Consider the following 19,532-nt stretch of genomic DNA (forward strand, 5'->3'; position numbering starts at 1 on the left):
GTGGAGTTTCAGGAGTGTGTTTCACGAGTGTGTTTCAGGAGTGTGTTTCAGGAGTGGAGTTTCAGGAGTGTGTTTCACGAGTGTTTCTCTCACGAGTGTGTTTCAGGAGTGTGTTTCAGGAGTGGAGTTTCAGGAGTGTGTTTCAGGAGTGTTTCTCTCACGAGTGTGTTTCAGGAGTGTGTTTCACGAGTGTTTCTCTCACGAGTGTGTTTCAGGAGTGGAGTTTCAGGAGTGTGTTTCAGGAGTGTGTTTCAGGAGTGTTTCTCTCACGAGTGTGTTTCAGGAGTGTTTCTCTCACGAGTGTGTTTCAGGAGTGTGTTTCACAAGTGTTTCTCTCACGAGTGTGTTTCAGGAGTGTAGATTCACAAGTGTTTCTCTCACGAGTGTGTTTCAGGAGTGTGTTTCTCACGAGTGTGTTTCTCTCACGAGTGTGTTTAATGAGTGTTTCTCTCACGAGTGTGTTTCAGGAGTGGAGTTTCAGGAGTGTGTTTCAGGAGTGTGTTTCAGGAGTGTGTTTCACGTGTGTGTTTCAGGAGTGTTTCTCTCACGAGTGTGTTTCAGGAGTGTTTCACGAGTGTGTTTCAGGAGTGTTTCACGAGTGTGTTTCAGGAGTGTTTCTCTCACGAGTGTGTTTCAGGAGTGTTTCTCTCACGAGTGTGTTTCAGGAGTGTGTTTCACGAGTGTTTCTCTCACGAGTGTTTCACGAGTGTGTTTCAGGAGTGTGTTTCAGGAGTAGTTCAGGAGTGTGTTTCAGGAGTGTTTCACGAGTGTGTTTCAGGAGTGTGTTTCAGGAGTGTGTTTCAGGAGTGTGTTTCAGGAGTGTGTTTCAGGAGTGTGTTTCAGGAGTAGTTCAGGAGTGTGTTTCAGGAGTGTGTTTCAGGAGTGTTTCAGGAGTAGTTCAGGAGTGTGTTTCAGGAGTAGTTCAGGAGTGTGTTTCACGAGTGTTTCTCTCACGAGTGTGTTTCACGAGTGTTTCTCTCACGAGTGTTTCACGAGTGTGTTTCAGGAGTGTGTTTCAGGAGTAGTTCAGGAGTGTGTTTCAGGAGTGTTTCACGAGTGTGTTTCACGAGTGTTTCTCTCACAAGTGTTTCAGGAGTGGAGTTTCACATCGAGGAAAGAGAAGCAAAGCACATAAAAACAACCCCATTGTCTTTATTTAGTTAGACATTTTACAGTAGTCACTTTTATAGTAGCTGCCTTGTTTTTCTTTTTCCTCATTGTTTCACATATTCTATCACTTGGATCAATGCAAAGGAAGAAATATATATATATGAACGCCCAAAACAGGAAATTTTGGCAAGATATTACAAGAATACGATTTAGGCCTTTAACAGGGCGAATGTTTGGTTCATACATGGCAATTGAGTTCAGTGGGTTTTGAATCTGTAAAACACACGTTCGGATGAAAGAGGAACCGTATTCAAAACCCATTCAAGACAGACTTGAATTCATTCTGATTTCAGAAAAACTACAACCTGATGCTAAACTCAGTGTTTGATATGTCACTATAAACCGCACAGGTATTTTCCCAATGTGCAAGAACGTCTTTTAAATGCGAACTGCACTGAACATGAAGTCTAAAAACACCAACAGCAAAAGAAACATTGCAACTACACTGTCGAGGTCACTTTTAAGGGATGCTGTTTGTCTACTGCCATCAAACACTTGAAACTGCCACGTATTGGACCCAATACTGAAGAGAAGTGTGCGAGGAAGAGTCCGAGAGAGAGTTGACATGCATCGGATCTGGAAGTGTTGCAGAGTTCAGCGATGGAGAGATAGAAGAAACCAGATGTTCATCAGTTCATCAGAACCAGTCGTCCAGTCCGAGACCCGGCGGCTAAACCAGCGCTCCGAGACGCCATGTTGGATTTGATAACACTGAATCATGTTGGAAACACTAAATGTTTTATTTTCGAATGCATTTTGCAGGTTATTCCATGTCATTAGTTGGCCACAGTTTCCCAACAGAGACACTTTTCTCCATTGCTAGTGGAAGGCAAAGTTTAGTTTGGATGATTCTGGATCAGAACCGGAGCGAATGACAGCGATGTGTGACGAGGCCGTCAGTGTTTCCTGAACCTCACGCAGGAAAAAACTTCCCAGATCAGCAGAATCTACAGCAACATTCATGTGGGACATCATCAGATCCAGCGTGAAACACAGCAGCTCGAGCTCGACCAAAGAGTCGAGAGTACAGAACCGGCCGTGGGTCGAGAGGTCGGGTCCTTCAGTGCCGGTTCTGTCAGAACACTGATCCGTCAAGACGAGAGGAAGAGAGAAATAAAGAGAGGACGGCAGCGGCTCCGTGTGTGTGTGTGTGTGTGTGTGTGTGTGTGTGTGTTTGTGGCACCAATACACCGAAGAGAAGAGAACGTCACTGATCCACCGCTGAAGACATGAACACTGTTCTCACACACACACACACACACACACACACCTGATCCATCACAATCAGTGAACTTCAAGAAACACCTCACGTCTCCCCAAATTCAAGCCGTTTCAGGACCATGAAGATTTGTCCTCATATTCTAATCACTTACATGAACATTTGTCTTCATCAGTTCCAGATTCGGAGTCTTGTGCCGGATGTGCCGGATACGGGAAACTCTTCTGTGAGATTATGAGACTAAATCTGCTCACTCGTAAAGAATCTTGATGGTCCCAAAATGGGCTTTATTTTGATTTTGCAAAAAGAAAATAAACATTGTTTTGATTTTGGGGTGAACCTGCTCGTTTCTCCTGAGATTCACCGAACGTGTGTGAGACCGTACATTCAGCCACAGGAGACGAGACACACACACACACACACACACACACACACACACACACACACACACACACACACACACACACACACGGAATATCTACGTGGATGTGATTTCTCCATTTACAAACGGCGGATCCAGAAATAAAACACAGAGCGAGTGAGTCTGTAGTGTGTGTGTGTTTGTGTGCGTGTGTGTGCGTGTGTTGAGCTGTTCTTCAGCGCTCTGTCGTCTGCGCAGGGGAAGGGGTGTGTGTGTGTGTGTGTGTGTGTGTGTGTGTGTGTGTGTGTGTGTGTGTGTGTGTGTGGGTGTGTTGAGCTGTTCTTCAGCGCTCTGTTGTCTGCGCAGGGGAAGGGGTGTGTGTGTGTGTGTGTGTGTGTGTGAGTGAGAGAGAGTGTTCAGCTGTTCTTCAGCGCTCTGTCGTCTGCGCAGTGGAAGGTGTGTGTGTGTGTGTGTGTGTGGGTGTGTGTGTGTGTGTGAGAGAGAGTGTGATTTCAGCTGTTCTTCAGCGCCCTGTCATCTGCGCAGTGGAAGGTGTGTGTGTGTGTGTGTGTGTGTGTGTGTGTGAGAGAGAGAGTGATTTCAGCTGTTCTTCAGCGCTCTGTCGTCTGCGCAGGGGAAGGGGGGTGTGTGTGTGTGTGTGTGTGTGTGTGTGTGTGTTCAGCTGTTCTTCAGTGCTCTGTCATCTGCACAGGGGAAGGTGTGTAACTGGCAGAGGTCAGGGTTCATCAGGCCACAGGAGCGCAGATCCACCGTCTGTAATGACACACACCGGCGCAGCAGCGGCAAACACTGATCCGTCACCTTCACACAGCCTGCAACACACACACACACACACACTTTCACTTTACAGACCCATACCTTTCTAGTTATACATCACAAACAGGATTCTTGAGGTGTTTTTCTGCAGGTAAGGGTTGCTTCATGTGACAGTCGTCAGGTTTACTGGATATATTAGTGATCGAGGACACTCTTCAAAGGCTCTTTAAAGGGGTCCTATTATGCCCCTTTTCACAAGATGTAAAATAAGTCTGATGTCCCCAGAGTGTGTGTGTGAAGTTTTAGCTCAAAATACCCCAAAGATATTTTATTATAGCATGTTAAAATTGTCACTTTTTGAGGGTGAGCAAAAACGTGCCATTTGTGTCTGTCCCTTTAAATGCAAATGAGATGCATCTCCTGGGACAGAGGGCGGAGCTTCAAGAGCTTGTGTGTGTGTGTGTGTGTGTGTGTGTGTGTGTGTGTGTGTGTGTGTGTGTGTGTGTGTGTGTGTGTGTGTGTGTGTGTGTGTGTGTGTGTGTGTGTTAGCAGCTCCGATTACCTCACACACACGCACTGAACATTTCAAAAACTTTTAGCCTTTTATGTTGGACACAAATGGAGAGACTCAAGAAGAAGTGACAACATGTAGAAGCAACAGGACATTTCTGAAGGGTTAGTTGATGAATTTATGAAGCTGATGTGGAGTTAATTAACAATCTTCGAGTCACTGATTAGCATATTTTGTCATGATAATCTATAAATCGTGTTCCGGGGGGCGGGGTTTATGTAAATGTTAGGGTTTAGTGATGTCACTATCCCGTGAAGAAGCTCGTTGTAGTTCTTAAAAAGTGATTTCTGTAAAAGTAAATCTCTCCCTTCGCTTTGAACTTTGAGTGTTATGCTCAAACAGCAACTAAAGATAGAGAAGTCAAATCATAATCAACCACCCCTTTAACACAGAGTCGTGGTGTTTCTGTATGTTATGAACGGGCCTGTGAGCTGAAGCCCAGGACACGAGGCTTTACATGTGTGTGTGAGGCGTGTGTGGGCTTTACCTGCCAGGTCAGTGTGTGTGAGGTGTGTGTGAGGCTTTACCTGCCAGGTCAGTGTGTGTGAGGTGTGTGTGAGGCTTTACCTGCCAGGTCAGTGTGTGTGAGGTGTGTGTGAGGCTTTACCTGCCAGGTCAGTGTGTGTGAGGCGTGTGTGGGCTTTACCTGCCAGGTCAGTGTGTGTGAGGTGTGTGTGAGGCTTTACCTGCCAGGTCAGTGTGTGTGAGGTGTGTGTGAGGCTTTACCTGCCAGGTCAGTGTGTGTGAGGCGTGTGTGGGCTTTACCTGCCAGGTCAGTGTGTGTGAGGTGTGTGTGAGGCTTTACCTGCCAGGTCAGTGTGTGTGAGGTGTGTGTGAGGCTTTACCTGCCAGGTCAGTGTGTGTGAGGCGTGTGTGAGGCTTTACCTGCCAGGTCAGTGTGTGTGAGGTGTGTGTGAGGCTTTACCTGCCAGGTCAGTGTGTGTGAGGCGTGTGTGAGGCTTTACCTGCCAGGTCAGTGTGTGTGAGGTGTGTGTGAGGCTTTACCTGCCAGGTCAGTGTGTGTGAGGTGTGTGTGAGGCTTTACCTGCCAGGTCAGTGTGTGTGAGGCGTGTGTGAGGCTTTACCTGCCAGGTCAGTGTGTGTGAGGTGTGTGTGAGGCTTTACCTGCCAGGTCAGTGTGTGTGAGGTGTGTGTGAGGCTTTACCTGCCAGGTCAGTGTGTGTGAGGTGTGTGTGAGGCTTTACCTGCCAGGTCAGTGTGTGTGAGGTGTGTGTGAGGCTTTACCTGCCAGGTCAGTGTGTGTGAGGTGTGTGTGAGGCTTTACCTGCCAGGTCAGTGTGTGTGAGGCGTGTGTGAGGCTTTACCTGCCAGGTCAGTGTGTGTGAGGTGTGTGTGAGGCTTTACCTGCCAGGTCAGTGTGTGTGAGGTGTGTGTGAGGCTTTACCTGCCAGGTCAGTGTGTGTGAGGCGTGTGTGGGCTTTACCTGCCAGGTCAGTGTGTGTGAGGTGTGTGTGAGGCTTTACCTGCCAGGTCAGTGTGTGTGAGGCGTGTGTGAGGTGTGTGTGGGCTTTACCTGCCAGGTCAGTGTGTGTGAGGCGTGTGTGGGCTTTACCTGCCAGGTCAGTGTGTGTGAGGCGTGTGTGAGGCGTGTGTGAGGCGTGTGTGGGCTTTACCTGCCAGGTCAGTGTGTGTGAGGTGTGTGTGAGGTGTGTGTGAGGCTTTACCTGCCAGGTCAGTGTGTGTGAGGTGTGTGTGAGGCTTTACCTGCCAGGTCAGTGTGTGTGAGGCGTGTGTGAGGTGTGTGTGGGCTTTACCTGCCAGGTCAGTGTGTGTGAGGCGTGTGTGGGCTTTACCTGCCAGGTCAGTGTGTGTGAGGCGTGTGTGAGGCGTGTGTGGGCTTTACCTGCCAGGTCAGTGTGTGTGAGGCGTGTGTGAGGTGTGTGTGAGGCTTTACCTGCCAGGTCAGTGTGTGTGAGGCGTGTGTGGGCTTTACCTGCCAGGTCAGTGTGTGTGAGGCGTGTGTGAGGCGTGTGTGGGCTTTACCTGCCAGGTCAGTGTGTGTGAGGTGTGTGTGAGGTGTGTGTGAGGCTTTACCTGCCAGGTCAGTGTGTGTGAGGTGTGTGTGAGGCGTGTGTGGGCTTTACCTGCCAGGTCAGTGTGTGTGAGGCGTGTGTGAGGTGTGTGTGAGGCTTTACCTGCCAGGTCAGTGTGTGTGAGGCGTGTGTGGGCTTTACCTGCCAGGTCAGTGTGTGTGAGGCGTGTGTGAGGCGTGTGTGGGCTTTACCTGCCAGGTCAGTGTGTGTGAGGTGTGTGTGAGGTGTGTGTGAGGCTTTACCTGCCAGGTCAGTGTGTGTGAGGTGTGTGTGAGGCGTGTGTGGGCTTTACCTGCCAGGTCAGTGTGTGTGAGGTGTGTGTGAGGTGTGTGTGAGGCTTTACCTGCCAGGTCAGTGTGTGTGAGGCGTGTGTGAGGTGTGTGTGGGCTTTACCTGCCAGGTCAGTGTGTGTGAGGCGTGTGTGAGGCGTGTGAGGCTTTACCTGCCAGGTCAGTGTGTGTGAGGCGTGTGTGAGGTGTGTGTGAGGCGTGTGAGGCTTTACCTGCCAGGTCAGTGTGTGTGAGGCGTGTGTGAGGTGTGTGTGAGGCGTGTGAGGCCTTACCTGCCAGGTCAGTGTGTGTGAGGTGTGTGTGAGGCGTGTGTGAGGCGTGTGTGAGGTGTGTGTGAGGCGTGTGTGGGCTTTACCTGCCAGGTTGACGTGTGTGAGGCTCTCTCGGAGTGGTGAGATGGCCGAGGTCAGCGTGTGGACGGTCTGGTCTGTGATATGGCAGCACTGGCTCAGGTCCAGTTTGGTCAGGTGGGGAAGGTACCGGACCAGCAGACGAGACACAGCGTCGGTCACTTCCAGCCCAGCCAATCGCAGCTCGGTCACGTTCTGGAAGCGTCCGCCTCGGTTCTCTCCGTGAGCTGTGCGGGAACACACGGTTAGCGCTGAGACACTACAGCTCTCGACTCACACAGAACCGTATTACTGAACATTCACTCAGTTCCCACAAGTAGAGTCTCTCCAGCATTTTCAAGATCAACCACTGGCTGTTCAGTTTGGGTTCGTACACACTGCCACTCCAGTAAATGACTGAAGTTTGTGTGAACAGAACAGGGTTCAGCACTAAAGGTGAACTGAACACTGAATTTATCTGCAGTGTGAACGTGGTCCTGGTCCATCTCAGGTGAAGCCAGTGACCGAAACACTCAAGCTGGGATCCTTGAACTTTTTACCTTTTTTTCCCCCTACAATTAAATCCAACAGATGCTAACATTCTCTTCAATGATGTTCAACACACATACTTTTGTTAAAATCTCAGAAAATTTAGTTTAGGCAAGGCAAGTTTATTTATAACACATTTCATACCCAATGGCAATTCAAAATGCTTTACATAGAAAGGAATTAAAATAATCACACTATGGAAGTTCAAAGTGCTTTGCATAGAAAATAAGCACAAAATAAAAACAAGGAAAATTAAAACAGGTATAAAAGGAATTAAAATAGATAAATTATAAAGTTATAAATTAATTTGAGTAAAATTAATTAAAGTAGTAAAAAGATGATACATAGAATAAACTTTTTACTCTGACACTGTGTCTGTGGTGTTTATTCAGCGCGCCTAATGGCGCATTTCCACTGCATGGTACGGTACGGCTCGGTTCGGTACGGCACGCTTTGGCGCATTTCCACTGCATGGTATGGTACGGTACGGCTCGCTTCGGCTCGCTTTAAATGGTACCACCTCTGTTGAGGTTCCAAGCGTACCGTACCGATACTAAAATGTGACGTGAAAACACTGCAGATCACTGATTGGTCAGACAGAATCATCTCTACCAGCGTCATTGTATTTACAACACGAGACACTAAACCCGCTAGATTTAAATAGCCAGTAGACAACAGCCAACCTGTTTTAAAAGTATTTGCTTAAAAAAAAAAAAAGAGTTTAAACTCTTTATAAGGAGTATAAACTTCAAAAAAAGAAATGGCTGAATCGTTGTCAGTGGACGAGGTGCAGACGTTCCTCTCGTCAGTTGCCGAGGAGTGGATGGGGAAACACGGAATGAAAAATTCGCATTTAATATGATGTCATGGTAGTAGAGACGGCAACTATATAATGATCAGTCCCACCCACTTTGAAGCAGTACTAACTGCAGTGGAAAAGCAAACGAGCTAAAGCGAGCCGAACCGTGCCGTAACGAGTCGAGTCGTACCACGCGATTCCCTATGATCGGACAGGAGGAGCTCTAGGACTCACAGGGTAACCTCGGGTTCACTGCCCCATCAGTCTAAACCCCATGGAGTCGATCACAGAACCCCGAGTTTAATCACGTCAAACTCACTACTCCACCACAGACCCAGGTCATCAGCATGGGTTCATCGCTCAATTTCTCCAATTAAGTAATTTATGTTTGTCTCTTACCAATTCTCAGTGCCATTTGAGTTTAGAATCAAAAGGAGGATGCAGAAATAAAACAGTGTAATCAGTCGGACGAACATTGGCACAGTGCTCATTCAGTAAATGCACAGCTAACAGAAGTGTTCTGAGTCTGGATGTGAATGTGATACTGTAGGAGCACATCTGATCTTCTGGAAACTGGTTCCAGCATAATAGCTAAAGCAGACTCGCCATGCTTAGAGTGAACCCTTGGTATTTCTGATGTGATCCTAATGATCTGAGTGATCTGTTGGGTTTATATTCAGTGAGCATATCTGCAGTGTATTGAGGTCCTAGGCCATTGAGTGATTTATATGCCAGTAATGATACTTTAAATTCAATCCTAAATCTAACTGGGAGCCAGTGTAAAGACCTGAGGACTGGTGTGATATGTTCATGTGTTCTGGTTCTGCTCTGCATTCTGTATGAGCTAACACAGCTGTCCATTACAATAATCCACCCTGCTGGTGATGAAAGCATGCACAAGTTTTTCTAAGCAAAGCATCTAATTCTTGCAATATTTTTCAGATGATAGTATGCTGATTTAGTTATTGCTTTGACATGACTACTGAAACTAAGGTCTGACTCTAGTGTCACACCATGATTCCTGACTTGATGTTTAGTTGTTTGACCCCTAGAGTGAAGGTATGTGTTCACCTTGAGGAGAACATCTTTGTTTCCAAACACAATGCCTCCAGTTTTGTCTGTTTAACTGAAGAAAGTTTTGGCACATCCAACTGTTGACTTCGTCAATGCATTGGCACAGGGAGTCAATGAGTCAAAGAATTGATGTTTTGCCTGTATCAGTATTTAAGTGAATATCGTTTATTATCTATATGAGTGCTGTCTCTGTGCTGTGATGCGGTCGGAAAAAATGGACTGCCATTTTAGTCTTCCGCCACATGTGCTCAGCTTTTCTGCATTGTCTTTACATATTTTGCACTGCTGTTGAGTTTCTCCAAGGTGCTTTTTGTCTGCCACTCTTCTTCCTGACTTTCACAGGAGCAATATGATCTTTTACACTCTGTACTTTTGAGTTAAAGGACTCAAGGAGAGAATCAACAGAGTCAGCAGATATGCTTGGTGTTAAAGATATGGCCTTCAGTTTAGGGTTTCATGACCCTTTCATTTATGACAATTTTACAAGTATGAATTGATAATATCATTATTGTCTCCGTAACCCTTTAAATCTGTCCGTTTTGCCAGCACTCAATTAAAGCATGACCCAGTGAAGGAGTGTAGAAACTGACCTGAGCGCGTGTCGTTGGACGGCGGAGCCAGCAGCTCTTTCAGATGCGAGTCCTTCAGATCCTCGACGCGACTGAGGTCCAGGAGCCGCAGACATGGACACACAGACTGACAGAGAGCCGAGACCGAGGACCACGAGCAGCCGGCCACGTTCAGCTCCAGCAGACCTGAGGAAGACACGAGACATCAGCGAGAGACCGAGACATCAGCGAGAGACCGAGACATCAGCGAGAGACCGAGACATCAGTGAGAGACTGAGATACAGGAGAGGCCGAGACATCAGTAAGACACCGACACATCAGCAAGACACCGAGACATCAGCGAGACACAGAGACATCAGTGAGAGACAGAGAGACACCGAGACATCAGCGAGACATCAGCGAGACATCAGCGAGACATCAGCGAGACATCAGCGAGACATCAGCGAGACATCAGCGAGACACCAGCGAGACACCAGCGAGACACCGAGACATCAGCAAGACACCGAGACATCAGCAAGACACAGAGACATCAGTGAGAGACAGAGAGACACCGAGACATCAGCGAGACACCGAGACATCAGCGAGACACCGAGACATCAGTGACACCGAGACATCAGCGAGAGACCAAGACATCGAGACATCAGCGAGACACCGATATCAGTGAGAGACAGAGAGACAAAGACATCAGCAAGACACCGAGATATCAGCGAGAGACCAAGACACCGAGACATCAGTGACACCGAGACATCAGTGAGACACCGAGACATCAGTGACACCGAGACATCAGCGAGACACAGAGACATCAGCGAGACACCGAGACATCAGCGAGACACCGAGACATCAGTGACACCGAGACATCAGCGAGACACCGAGACATCAGTGACACCGAGACATCAGTGACACCGAGACATCAGCGAGACACCGAGACATCAGCGAGACACCGAGACATCAGTGACACCGAGACATCAGCGAGACACCGAGACATCAGTGACACCAAGACATCAGTGACACCAAGACATCAGTGACACCAAGACATCAGTGACACCAAGACATCAGTGACACCAAGACATCAGCGAGACACCGAGACATCAGTGACACAGAGACATCAGCGAGAGACCAAGACACCGAGACATCAGCGAGACACGAGACATCAGCGAGACACCGAGACATCAGCGAGACACCGAGACATCAGCGAGACACCGAGACATCAGCGAGACACCGAGACATCAGCGAGACACCGAGACATCAGCGAGACACCGAGACATCAGTGACACCGAGACATCAGCGAGACACCGAGACATCAGCGAGACACCGAGACATCAGCGAGACACCGAGACATCAGTGAGACACCGAGACATCAGCGAGAGACCGAGACATCAGTGACACCGAGACATCAGCGAGACACCGAGACATCAGCGAGACACCGAGACATCAGTGACACCGAGACATCAGCGAGACACCGAGACATCAGTGACACCAAGACATCAGTGACACCGAGACATCAGCGAGACACCGAGACATCAGTGACACAGAGACATCAGCGAGAGACCAAGACACCGAGACATCAGCGAGACACGAGACATCAGCGAGACACCGAGACATCAGCGAGACACCGAGACATCAGTGACACCGAGACATCAGCGAGACACCGAGACATCAGTGAGACACCGAGACATCAGCGAGACACCAAGACATCAGCGAGACACCAAGACATCAGTGACACCGAGACATCAGTGAGACACCGAGACATCAGTGAGACACCGAGACATCAGTGACACCGAGACATCAGCGAGACACCGAGACATCAGTGAGACACCGAGACATCAGTGAGACACCGAGACATCAGCGAGAGACCAAGACACCGAGACATCAGCGAGAGACCAAGACACCGAGACATCAGCGAGACACAGAGACATCAGAGACACCGAGACATCAGCGAGACACAGAGACATCAGCGAGACACAGAGACATCAGTGAGACACAGAGACATCAGCGAGACACGAGACATCAGTGAGACATCGAGATATCAGCGAGAGACAGAAAGATTGAGACATCAGCGAGAAACCTAGATATCACCGAGACATCAGCGAGACACCGAGACACCGACACCGAGATATCAGCGAAAGACAGAGAGACCGAGACATCAGCGAGACACCGAGACATCAGAGAGACCCCGAGACATCAGCGAGAGACAGAAAGGTCGAGACATCAGCGAGAAACCTAGATATCACCAAGACATCAGTGACACCGAGACATCAGCGAGACACCGAGACATCAGAGAGACACCGAGACATCAGCGAGAGACCGAGACATCAGTGACACCGAGACATCAGCGAGACACCGAGACATCAGTGAGACACCGAGACATCAGCGAGAGACCAAGACACCGAGACATCAGCGAGAGACCAAGACACAGAGACATCAGCGAAACACTGAGACATCAGTGACACCGAGACATCAGCGAGACACCGAGACATCAGTGACACCGAGACATCAGCGAGACACAGAGACATCAGTGAGACACAGAGACATCAGTGAGACACCGAGATATCAGCGAGACACGAGACATCAGTGAGACATCGAGATATCAGCGAGAGACAGAAAGATTGAGACATCAGCGAGAAACCGAGACATCAGCGAGACACCGAGACCGAGATATCAGCGAAAGACAGAGAGACCGAGACATCAGCGAGACACCGAGACATCAGAGAGACCCCGAGACATCAGCGAGAGACAGAAAGGTCGAGACATCAGCGAGAAACCTAGATATCACCAAGACATCAGCGAAACACCGAGACATCAGAGAGACCCCGAGACATCAGCGAGAGACAGAAAGATCGAGACATCAGCGAGACACCGACACCAAGACATCAGCGAGAGACAGAGAGACCGAGACATCAGCGAGAGACAGAAAGGTCGAGACATTAGCGAGAAACCTAGATATCACCAAGACATCAGCGAAACACCGACACAGAGACATCAGCGAGAGACAGAGAGACCGAGACATCAGCGAGACACCGAGACATCAGAGAGACACCGAGACATCAGCGAGAGACACCGAGACATCAGCGAGAGACACCGAGACATCAGCGAGAGACAGAAAGGTCGAGACATCAGCGAGAAACCTAGATATCACCAAGACATCAGCGAAACACCGACACCGAGACACCGAGACATCAGCGAGAGACAGAGAGACCGAGATATCAGCGAGAGACCAAGACACCGAGACATCAGCGAGAGAACAAGACATGGTTTGATTTTCCCTGTTTCCTGATTGCCTGTTTTCACTGTTTGTTAATCGTCATGGTCTCTTATTTAATTACTGCTCATTGCCACCTGTTTTAAAGTTTCCTTTGTTTGCACTGTGTATTTAATCCCTGTGTTTCAACTGTTCTTGTTAATGTATTGTTTGGTTTGATTTTATCCTGTTTGCTCCTGTGATCTTCTGAGTATAAAATATTATTTAAAACTTTACTTTATTTTAACGTAAAATTCTAGCTTCTGGCCAAACGGCCATACACAGTCTACTTGCCCCTAATGCGCAACTTACGATATTTATGACGTCAGAAGTAGCGTAGTGCATCATGGCGTAGCGTAAATATAGGCAGTTTGTCGCATTACTCAATGGAAGACGTGTCAGTGGGATTGAGGAGATCCTCGAAGTATTCCTTCCACCGTCCGACGACATCCCCAGTTGAGGTCAACAGCTGCCCACCTCCACTGTAAACAGTGTCACTGCTTCCCTCTCCTGAGGAGCCGGATGGTTTGCCAGAATCTCTTTGAGGCCAACCGGTAGTCCTTCTCCATGGCCTCACCGAACTCCTCCCAGCAGTCTGCTTGGCTCGCCGGTACCCGTCAGCTGCTGATGCCATGTGCACTGATGGACACACTTATCACGCTTATGCTTGAACATGGTGTTCGTTATGGACAGCTGTAACTAGCACAGAAGTCCAATAACAGAACACAGATCAGATCAGGATCAGATCCTCCCAATCACGCCCCTCCAGGTGTTACTGTAGCTGCCCACGTGGGCGTTGAAGTCCCCCTGTAGAACGACGGAGCACTTTCCAGCACCCCTCCCAGAGACCCCAAGAGGGTCGGGTACTCTGCACTGGGGTGGGCTGAAGTCACCGAGGTAGGACTGGCAGACTGGGGTGGACTGAAGTCACCGAGGTAGGACTGGCAGACCGGGGTGGTGGTCCCTCTTTTTAAGAAGGGGGACCAGAGGGTGTGTTCCAACTACAGGGGGAATCACACTTCTCAGCCTCCCCGGGAAAGTCTATGCCAGGGTAGTGGAGAGGAGAATATGGCCGATAGTAGAACCTCAGATTCAGGAGGAACAGTGAGGTTTTTGTCCCGGTCGTGGCCCTCGCAGCGTCCTGTGGAGGGTGCTCTGGGAGTATGGGGTCCAGGGCCCTTTGCTAAGGGCTGTCCGGTCCCCGTACGACTGGAGCAGGAGCTTGGTTCACATTTCCGGCAGTAAGTCAGACTTGTTCCCGGTGCATGTTGGACTCATTTCAGGTTGCCCACTTCAGGTTGGTGGAGAGTTCCTGCCTCAAGTGGAGGAGTTCAAGTATCTTGGGGTCTTGTTCACGAGTGAGGGAAGGATGGAACGGGAGATTGACAGACGGATCGGTGCAGCTTATGCAGTAATGCGGTCGATGTAGCAGGTCCGCCATGGTGAAGGAGCTGCAAGGCGACACTCTCGATTTACCGGTCAATCCACATTCCTACTCTCACCTATGGTCATGAGCTGTGGGTATCATCGGATACAGGCGGCCGAAATGAGCTTTCTCCGCAGGGTGGCTGGGCGATCCCTTAGAGATAGGGTGAGGACACTCGGGAGGAGCTCAGAGTAGAGCCGCTGCTCCTCCACATCGAGAGGAGCCAGCTGAGGTGGCTCGGGCATCTGTTCCTGATGCCTCCTGGACACCTTCCCGGGAAGGTGTTCCGGTCGCGTCCCACCGGGAGGAGACCCCGGGCAAGACCTAGGACCCTGGAGGGATTATGTCTCCCGGCTGGCCTGGGAAGGCCTCGGTGTCCCCCCGGAAGAGCTGGAGGAAGTGTCTGGGGAGAGGGAAGTCTGGGCATCTCTGCTAAGACTGCTGCCCCCGCGACCCGGCCCCGGATAAGCGGAAGATGATGATAATACGCCCATTGGAAACACGTCAATTTCGCAAAAACTCCCATTTATTGCAAAAAAGTTTTTTACGCTCGCATGGGGGGGTTTTTCAGGAAATTCGAAAAATAAATATTTTGCAAAACTGCAATGGAAACAGTTTTTGCACATTTACAGGTCACCTGACGTAGATGATGCGGTATGTTTGGATAGAAGACTAGACAGAGTTTTTTATTAAATTCATAAAAGACAAAAGAATTACAGGAATACTGGATTCTAAAACTCAAAGAAATGCCACAATCAAGACCACAAAGCTGATATGAGGGAGAAACACCTCATACGTGCCGCTCTCAAGCATTAAGGGTCTTTCCTTGCCATTAAAGGGACACTTCACCCATTTGCATTAAGCTTTGCATTGTTAGAAACCCAGTCATACTATTGAATGGTCATGCAACATTTTTTCATTTTCCCCCGAGACGAGAGAAATCTGTATTTACCTCTTTACACTTCCTCCTACAATGACGCAAAAATCGTCATTTTGCGTCATTGTAGGAGGAAGTGTAAGAGGGGGGGATTTCTGTTAAGACTACAAGCACTAGATCCACCCTTTCAAACCCGCCCATAGGGGGTTGGACCTAATGCGCTAACAGACCTATCACAGATCAGTGCGAGTGCGTTTGATTTCAACGGCAGAAACCTGCAGAAAACAGGGACGTAGAAAGCTGAGTAGTAGGGGTTACCATACTCTATTTCCCGGACATGTCCGGCCGTCGAGATCGACAAAAATGTCCGGGATTCAGCTTTTGCTTTCTGCGGTCGCCATCCATTGTTTACATGCTCACCTTTTGTTTCAATCTAACTGAATTCACCCCGATTGGTGAATCTGAATGTAATGTTTACATGAATGCTAAACAAGTGATAGGTTGATTTGCGTTTTAACATTGCTAAGAAAATACCCGCACCTCCGTGAGAGATAGCCCATGAGACCGGTGCATCTCACAGGCGCGCTCATCAGTAATCACAGTAATACAGGGAGCAGGACGAGGCTAGCGCCGCGGGAGAAAGACGCGAGGCCGGTGGCGTGATCGGTTGAAAGACGCGAGGCCGGTGGCGTGATCGGTTGATGTGTGTTTTACCATTGCTAAGAAAATACCTGCTCCTCCGTGCGAGATACGAGAACAGTGCCTCACAGGTGTCGGTCGTCAGTAATCACGCCACCGGCCTCGCGCCGTTCTCCCACGCCCCTCAGCCTCGTCCTGCTCGCCACAGTAAACTGATGATGAATGGCGACTGTAGAACGCAAAAGCCGAATCCCGGACATTTTGGGCAAACTCGTCACGGAGACTCACTCGTAGCATAGCCTTGCCTTGATGTTTTTGTTTTCAACTGCGCTGTCTTACCGGTAGGCGTGGCTTGGGAGTGGCCTTGTAGGGCAGCGAAGCAAGTGCATTCTGGGAGTTGTTGTCTTTCATCCACATAAGCCAAAAATACATTTTCTGGCTTTTCTCAGTCTAGAAAGCTCCAAATTCAAAAATAATTTCACATTTCTTCTACATAAATGACCCACTTTCAATACACATTCATGTCTCCACGGGTGAAATGACCCTTTAATGATTGGATAACACACATACATCTCCTTCGCTTAATAATAATGGCCAGTGCAGTGGCTGGGATATACATACCTACTAACGTCCGTTGCCATGATTTTTGGAATGACTTATCACGAGAGGAAAAAAATGCGACTAAGTTTTAGTCGCATAACATCGGTTAATAGAAACGCCGTCATTTTGCAATAGTTTTTTGTCGACATTTAGACAAAAAAGAAGAAAAAAAACAAAAGTTTTGCGCAAATCTGTAATGGAAACGCGCCTACTGTCACTTAGCAACAATAAATTAAGTGAGAATGGCACTGCTTTACAAGGGAATTGGATTGGAAGCACCAGTTGTCTTCCCCAAACATCAGAACTTGCAGTTGGATGCAGGAGGGATGGAGAAATAATGACTCTCTGAAGCATCGTGAGTTTTGAAAACAGTGTCACCTTGTGGCAGGTCAAATTTAAAGCCTGACAACGCTAAAAGTGTTACGTTTCTGATGTAATATACACATACTGAAGTGTAGCAATAAATAATAATAATACCAGACTTTTTTGAGGCAAGTAAATGGTGCTCTAATTATTTTATGCTATTTATATAGCAGAATATATGATGGTCAACTCACCTTTATTTATGTAGCGCTTTTTACAATTCAGATTTTTTTGTTTTAAAGCAGCTTTACAGTGATAGTGTGTTAGCACATGGATTCAAACACTGAATCACTGACATGAAAAGTAAAGCATTCATGCAAGTGGAGCTTTAATTTTTATTGGTCATGTGTTTCTCTTAAAACAGGCACGGAGATTCATGAGAAATTTCGCTATGGATAAATAAGCATTATCAAAAACTTGCACGGTCATAATTTTCCTTAAAATAACTAGTAAATAATGTGAATAAAGGGAGGATTTTGCATTTTGGTAGCCCGACTGGAAAACACAATAGCCCCGGGACGTCAGGCTAGCGATCTTGCGAGCCCTGCGAAAGGTCCCTTTCTGGTATAACTCAGATAAATTATACCTGATGTAGTTTTCATTTGAAGAAGCAAAACACCCTCATTACACTCTCACTTCTGAGCTTTAAACTCCAAACATGGGCTCGGTTCAATCTCGTGGACTGATTCTTCCTCGCTGTAGATCTTTCCATCGGTGACCGGTGTAAACTCACACTGAACTCGGACCCTTCGTCCTCTCTGCTCTTTCGCACACTTCTATGCTTTTATATGATCCTGTAGGCCTGTGTCTTGCCACGGCTGAAACACTGCACTGTTTCTCATTGAGTCTGTGTAATGCTTCACGTGTAACGCTAGCAGGAGGACATACCTTGCAGACGGTTGATCAGCCACATGAGCTGCTTCTTGGAGATGTTAGTGAAGCCCAGGTTGAGAGATACGGGTTGTCTGCGGATTATACTACTCAACATCGGAGGAGTGATGGAGCGCTGCCGGCTCAGGTCGATCTGAGTCCATAACCTCTTATCACAGCACCTGCAGACAAACACACACGTCACATGACTGACAGCACCTGCAGACAAACACACGCATCACATGACTGACAGCACCTGCAGACAAACACACACGTCACATGACTGACAGCACCTGCAGACAAACATACGCATTACATGACTGACAAAGACTGCAGACAAACACACACAAGTCACATGACTGACAAAGGCTGCAGACAAACACACGTGTCACATGACTGAGAGGCTGCAGACAAACACACACGAGTCACATGACTGACAGAGGCTGCAGACAAACACGAGTCACATGACTGAAAGAGGCTGCAGACAAACACGCGAGTCACATGACAGAGGCTGCAGACAAACACATGAGTCACATTACTGAAAGAGGCTGCAGACAAACACACGCATCACATGACTGACACAGGCTGCAGAAAAACACACGAGTCACATGACAGAGGCTGCAGACAAACACACACACACGAGTCACATGACAGAGGCTGCAGACAAACACACGCATCACATGACTGAAAGAGGCTACAGACAAACACGTGTCACATGACTGACAGAGCCTGCAGACAAACACACAAGTCACATGAGAAAAGTAAAGCACCATGGTACAACAATACTACGCGTGTTCTAAAGAGAGAAACCCGTAATTTAGAGCGTAAATGGAAACAAACTAACTTAGAGGTCTTTAGAATCGCATGGAAAGACAGTATGTCACGTTATAAAAAGGCCCTAAAAGCGGCCAGGGCTGAGCATCTCCGCAAACTAATAGAAAACAACCATAACAATCCTAAGTTCTTATTTAACACCGTGGCGAGACTAACAAATAAACAGATGACTCCTGAACAAAATATTCCATTACAGTTTAGTAGTAATGATTTCATGAAGTTCTTCACTGAGAAAATAGAAAACATCAGAACCACAATTGTAAACGTTCAATCCTCAATCGCGCCTTATAATTCAGCCTCAATTATCACCCCGCAAGAACAATTACAGTGCTTTACAACTATAGAACAAAAAGAGTTAAACTTTTTACTTCATCTAAAACAACAACATGTTTACTAGATCCTATACCAACTAAGCTATTGAAAGAAGTGTTACCTGTAGTGGAAGAGCCTCTCCTCAATATTATTAACTCGTCTTTATCTTTAGGTTATGTTCCAAGAACATTTAAACTGGCAGTTATAAAACCTCTCATTAAGAAACCACAATTAGATCCGAATAATCTAGTAAATTATTAGACCCATTTCAAATCTACCTTTTATGTCTAAAATACTAGAAAAAGTTGTGTCCGCTCAACTGGGCTCTTTCTTACAAGAAAATGACACCTATGAAAAGTTTCAGTCTGGGTTCAGGCCGCATCATAGCACTGAAACTGCGCTCGTTAAAATCACAAATGATTTACTATTAGCTTCTGACCAAGGCTGTATCTCAATATTAGTTTTACTTGATCTTAGTGCTGCGTTCGATACTATAGATCATACAATACTCTTAGATCGACTACAAAATTATACTGGTGTTCAAGGACAAGCATTAAGCTGGTTTAGATCGTATTTATCTGAACGCTACCATTTTGTTTATTTAAATGGAG

At 47.6% G+C, this 19,532-nt stretch overlaps 1 protein-coding gene across 3 annotated transcripts in view; it reads right to left on the reverse strand.

The window, feature by feature from the left end:
- Positions 1-1,132: 1,132 nt before the first annotated feature.
- Positions 1,133-19,532, reverse strand: part of fbxl19 (F-box and leucine rich repeat protein 19) — a 45,395-nt gene continuing 26,995 nt past the window's right edge. For all 3 annotated transcript variants that reach the window (XM_081376147.1, XM_081376148.1, XM_081376146.1), the window contains 4 exons: positions 17,794-17,957; positions 9,784-9,948; positions 6,798-7,019; positions 1,133-3,583 (listed from right to left, as the gene is read on the reverse strand). In XM_081376147.1, coding sequence (XP_081232273.1) covers positions 3,429-3,583; positions 6,798-7,019; positions 9,784-9,948; positions 17,794-17,957 — 706 coding nt within the window. In that variant the 3' untranslated portion in view covers positions 1,133-3,428. The remainder of the gene's footprint in view (positions 3,584-6,797; positions 7,020-9,783; positions 9,949-17,793; positions 17,958-19,532) is intronic.

This window comes from Scardinius erythrophthalmus (assembly GCF_964197995.2).
Source record: "Scardinius erythrophthalmus genome assembly, chromosome: 10".
Taxonomy (NCBI): domain Eukaryota; kingdom Metazoa; phylum Chordata; class Actinopteri; order Cypriniformes; family Leuciscidae; genus Scardinius; species Scardinius erythrophthalmus.